Source organism: Eimeria tenella, genomic scaffold (assembly GCF_000499545.2).
Source record: "Eimeria tenella Houghton genomic scaffold, Eth_scaff114, whole genome shotgun sequence".
NCBI classification, from domain to species: domain Eukaryota; phylum Apicomplexa; class Conoidasida; order Eucoccidiorida; family Eimeriidae; genus Eimeria; species Eimeria tenella.
The window spans coordinates 27,114-32,738 of NW_013541478.1; the positions used below are offsets into that span (position 1 = coordinate 27,114).

Consider the following 5,625-nt stretch of genomic DNA (forward strand, 5'->3'; position numbering starts at 1 on the left):
GCTGCTGCTGCTGCTGCTGCTGCTGCCGCTGCTGCTGCTGCTGAGAATAATGGGCAGCCTGCAGCAGAGCCAGCAGCAGCAGCAGCAGCAACGCTGCCAGGCGCAGCAGGTGAGGATTTGGAAGCAAATAAATTCTTTTTTTATTTTGCATTTTTTGCCATTTTTAATTTTAATTTGTTTTTTAACATTTTCATTTTGTTCCTTCTTCTTTATTTATTTCTTCTTTATTTACCGTTTATTCTTTTATTCATTTATTTGCTTTTTCTTCTTTTAGTAATCATTTATTCATTATTCTTTTATTTATTATTTGTTCTTTTATTTTCTTTTATTTTTTATTTATTCCTTTGTTTATTCTTAATTATTAATTCTTTTATTTTTTATTTATTCTTTATTATCATTTACCGTTTCATTTCTTCATTTTGTTTATTTTTAAGATTTCCTTTTCACTTCTTTTTATTTAATTCAATTGAATTGATTTAATTCAAATTAATTCAATTAATTTAATTTAATTAATTTAATTCAATTAATTTAATCAATTTAATTTAATTAATTTAATTTTTAATTTTATTTTTGCATGCACGCATGCAGCCCCACCGGATTCGCCGCAGAGCATCGAGTTGACTTCTCCAGGGGGAAGGTGGGCGTGGGAGAAATGGAAAAGAAAATCTTTTTTAATTTATTTTTAATTCCTTTTAATTCTCTTTAATTCTTTTTTAATCCTTTTTAAGTCTTTTAATTCTATTTCTGTTTTTTCCCCTTGCAAGTTTGCTGCAGTTGCATTTAAACCACTCGAAAAAACCCCAAAATGGCGCCGCTAGGGTTTAGGGTTTAGGGTTTGGGGTTCAGGCTTTGGGGCTGCATGCGTTTGCTGCTTTTGTTTTCTTTCTGTTTTCCGCAGCCGCAGAAAAGTTCGAATTTCAACTTTGAGTTTTTTAGAGTCTTCTTCGCGTCCGCCGGACCTCTAAACCCTAAACCCTAAACCCTAAACCCTGAATTTGAGGGGAGTGCCCAACCAAAGGACCTGTATTTATTATTATTTGTTTGTTTATTTATAATTTATGATTTATTCATTTGTGTTTATTTAGATTTGCTTGTTTATTTGTTGATTAATTCGCAAATCAAAGTTTTGGTTGGAGTGCAGATCAGCTGCAGCTGAGCACTTGGGTAACTTGCTGCAGCAGCAACTATGCTGCTGCTGCTCTCTAGCTCTTGCTGCAGCAGCTGCGACAACGCAGTTAGCTGCTGCAGCAAATCGGCAGCGATTGTCTGCGGCTGCTGCTGCTGCTGCTCACGCTGCAGCTGTTGCTGCAGCTGCTGCGGCTGCTGCTTCTCACGCTGCTGCTGTTGCTGCGGCTGCTGCTGCAGCTGTTGCTGCAGTTGCTGCAGGTGCTGCTGCTGCTGTTTGGGTCCTGCTGCTTTGAGGTCGTGGATGATCTGCGGAGAAGTGAAAAGTCCTTTTATTGCTTTTAATTAAATTGTTTCTTTCAAAAAACAATTAAATTAAAAGTTTCAATTCTTTAACCCCATCAAAACGAAAGCCACAGAAAGCTCTGCGCTACGCAAACAAAGTCTTTATAACATAGAATTTTTCGCAGATTTTTATAAATAAAAATAATTAATTAATTACTTTTATTTATTTGTTTATTTTATTTTATTTATTTATTTTATTCTCTCAGCAGTTACCTGCAGGTCGTGGGCCACCACGGCGACGGGCGGCGGCGTTTCTGCAAATAAAAAAAAGAATTAAAAATAAAAAATGAATTAAAATAAATTTTAAATTCATTTTAAATTAATTTTAATTTAAATTCAATGTTAGAAATATTGAATAAAAACAATTTGAAGTTGATTTGAAACTCAAAATAATAAATCATTTAAATTTGTTTTTCTTTTTATTTAAATTAAATTCATTTTTAAATCCAAAATCGCCACAAACGGATACGCTTTTACTTCTCAAATAAATAAATAAACAAATTGATTAACAATAAACAGATAATTGAATAAATCATAAATAACAATTAAACAAACAAATTAAATAATTAATTAAATAATAAATAAATTAAAAATATCTAAATTGGCAATTAATTGTTCTTTTGGACTTCAAATTATTTTCAAAAAGACCCACCCAAGGAAACAGTCTCCATCAGCTGCTGCAGCGCAGCGGCGGTCTCTTCATCTGAAAATAAACAAAGAAATAGAAATAAAATAAAATTTAATCAAAACAAATAAATAAATAATAGTAATGCCACGGAAAGAAGAGCTCGAAAAAAGCAAGAAAATGGTATTGATAATTTTAAAAATTATAATAAGAAGTTTTTAACCCGAAAACCATTTCGCAAAGTGCTGAAATGTAAAAACAAAATTACAAAAGGAGAAAAAAAGAGAAATGATTTTAATTGCAAAAATAATAAATCAAATTGAATTGACGATTTATTTAAAGTTGTATTTTGTTTTCCAACTGCAATTGGGATGATGAACCAAAACGAGAAGAGCAAAATCATGAATTTATTCGTTTGTTTTTTATTTGATTAATTGTTCATTTGTTTAATTGTTTATTTGTTCATTTATTTGTTTGTTTGTTTGTTTATCTGGTTATTTAATTGTTTACTTATTTATTAATTTATTTGTTAATTTATTAATTTATTTATTTAATAATTCAAAATTCAAATTGTTCAAAAAACGGTGAAGTCCTCACCCTCTTCAACTACAATTCCGTAGGGGCTGACGCAGGCGGCAGTCAAGACCACCAAGTCAATTGCTGGGGAAGAAACAAAACAAATAAACGAAATAAAACCAATAAAACTAGAAATTAAAACAAAAAATAGTAATAATAAATAATAAATGATGAACAAATAAAATAATTCAACAAAAAACCCCAAAACAAATTCGAAGGGCAGCAGCAGAAGATCAGCGGTGCTTCTGCAGTGTACGTACACCTGAACTGGCGCGCGCACGTCAAGAAATGAAAAAGAAGAAAAGGAACTTCAATGCATTTTAAGAATTTGAACCTTTCTACCTATTTATTTTTTCAATTTCATTTATATTTACGTTTATATTCTCGTTTATATCCCTTTTTTTTCTACTTTTAGGTGTACATACACCGCAGCGCCTCACGTCGGTCTTTGACGGCGTCAGCCTCGCATGCGTCGCCATTCAAAAACGACTTAAATTCTTTTTCATTTTCTTTTCTTTTCAATTCAATTATTTCTTTTTCTTTCTCTCTTTCCTTCAAACTAGATCCAAAGTCGCCAACCAGCAAAATGCGTTTGCTGCGCTGCCTGCAGCGACCCCAAGAAACGAAAAATACAGTAAAATATAATTATTAAGTAATAAATAAATAATTAATTAGTTATTAAAAATTAATTAATTAATTAGTTAATTTTGCCGACTAATTAATTAATTAAGCTAATTATTAAAGAAGCCACAGGGGAAGCAAAGTGAGAATTCATCTGCAGTGTACATACACTGGATACACACGTCGCACAAATGCAAATAAAAAAATAGAAAAATATATAAATGCATTTACTTTTAATTAATTGCATTATTGAACAAACATCAGCACACCACATTTGCATTTATTTGACAAAATTAGATTTAATTAAACATATTAAGACCCATTTGAAGAAGGCCTTGGCTGTACATACACCCGCATGCAACGCATGCATGCATGCATGCATGCATGCATGCGTTGCATGCGGGTGTATGCACAGCCAAAAAACCCCGCCTGTATATAAACGCATGCAATTAAATGCAGCATTTTTGCAAAGAGCAAATGGCACTCTTTGCCGCCGAATTGTTTGAAATAAAACGCTAAAACATCATTTTAAAATTAAAATTGAATTAAATTAATATTAAATTAAAATTAAATTAAAATTAAAAATTAAAAAGCACCACAACGCGTCGGCCCTCAGGGCCTCCAAAGCAATTTTCTCTCCTTTAAAACTTTCTTTCCTTTCTGCCCCCAGGCCCCCACTTGCACCGCTGCTGCTGCTGCTGCTGCTGCCGCTGCTGCTGCTGCTGCTGCTTTTTGGCGCAGCGCAGCGCTGCAGCAGCCCCTCTGTGTGTCTCCTCAGGAAGTTCTTCAAAAGATCTTTATCCACCAAAATTTCAAAAGTGGAAGGCAGCAAAGATGCTAGAAGCGGAGACCGCTTTGCTGCTGCTGCTCTTGCTTCTGCTGCTGCTGCTCCTCCAGGTGCTGCTGCTGCTGCAGGTGCTGCTGCTGCTGGTGCTGCTGCTGTTACCGGTGGTGCTGCTGCAGTTGTTCCCCGTGCTGCTTCTGCTGCTGCTGCAGCCGCTGCACCAGCAGCAGCTGCTGCTGCTGCTGCTGGCGGCACTGCTGCTGCTGCTGCTGCTGCTGCAGATTCGACGGGGTGTCTGTACACCGTATATTGAACCCTGTTTCGGATAGCGGCTTTGGGTGTATCTGCAGGTTTTGGTTTTTTGTCATTAAGACTTTTAACTTCAAAACTTTTGATTTCAACAAAACTTTTAATTTCCTTTTTTTCTTTTTTGTCTTCAAACAATTTTTTCAAAATGGAAAAGTGGTCTGCAGAACAAAGCCGAATGTGCAGAGGCGCAAACTCCCGCCAACAGCAGCCTGCTGCTGCTGCTGCTGCTGGTTCTGCTGCTGCTGCTGCAGGTTCTGCTGCCGCTGCTGCTGCAGGTTCTGCTGCTAATGCTGCTGCAGGTTCTGCTGCTGCTGCTGGCTCTGCTTCTGCTGGTTCTGCTGTTGCTGCTGCTGCTGCAGGTTCCGCTGCTGCTGCTGCTGCTGCTGCTGCTGTTGGGTTGGGATGTCTGTACAGCTGGAAGGGGGAAAGATCAAGGAGGTGGAACTTTCTGTTTCTGAAAAGTTCTTTTTCTTCTTCTCCTTTTAAATTGCAAAACAAAGAAGGAGGCAAAAAGGGAATTAAACAAAAGTGGCACAAGTACCGGCTTCGGCTCGCGCAACCCACCTGACGCCCAACGCACAAAACCACAAATTAGGGTTTAGGGTTTAGGGTTTGGGGTTTGGGGTGCTCCAATCGCCCCGCAGCAGCTGCTGCAGCACTAGCGCTTCTAAACCTGGATGCTGCTCCTTACCTGTGATTGCTGCTGCTACCTCTGCTGCTGCTGCTGCTGTTGCTGTTGCTGCTGCTGCTGCTGCTGCTGCTTACTTCTGTGCACTCGTCGAGGACTAGCTCTAGAAGGTCTTTGCCTTGTGAGCAGTTCGAAGGGGTTTCTTCATTTCCCAAAGAAAGACGAGACATAACAGACGCCAAGTCCTGCTGCTGCTGCTGCTGCTGGTCATTGCGTTTCTTCTTTTTACCTTTTCTGGACGCCTGCGCTGCTGCTGCTGCTGCTGCTGCGTCTGTGGGCACTGGCAGCAGTGGGGGGCTGGTGAGGCGCCCCAGGCCCCACAGCTCTCCAGACTCTTCATAGAACTCCCTGGCTTTGCATGCGCTGGGGCTTTCTTGAAGCCCGGGGGGCCCCCCGGGGGGCCCCCCGCGGGGCAGCAGGCCGCGGGGGCCCCGGAACTCACGGTGGCCCCCGAAGTCCGTCAAAGAAGAAGCCTTGCTGCCCTTGGCCGCGTTGTACAGCAGCGCGAACCACTGGTCACCCCGGTGGACCAGTGGCAGCAGACCAGCGGAG

The 5,625-nt window shown here is 39.1% G+C and overlaps 1 protein-coding gene across 1 annotated transcript in view; it reads right to left on the reverse strand.

Moving 5' to 3' along the window:
• Positions 1-1,095: 1,095 nt before the first annotated feature.
• Positions 1,096-5,625, reverse strand: part of ETH_00027620 (uncharacterized protein) — a gene marked incomplete at both ends in the record, with an annotated part of 7,696 nt that continues 3,166 nt past the window's right edge. Inside the window, 7 exons of the mRNA XM_013372950.1 lie at positions 1,096-1,434; positions 1,684-1,724; positions 2,123-2,173; positions 2,693-2,755; positions 3,112-3,275; positions 3,889-4,949; positions 5,151-5,585. Coding sequence (XP_013228404.1) covers positions 1,096-1,434; positions 1,684-1,724; positions 2,123-2,173; positions 2,693-2,755; positions 3,112-3,275; positions 3,889-4,949; positions 5,151-5,585 — 2,154 coding nt within the window. The remainder of the gene's footprint in view (positions 1,435-1,683; positions 1,725-2,122; positions 2,174-2,692; positions 2,756-3,111; positions 3,276-3,888; positions 4,950-5,150; positions 5,586-5,625) is intronic.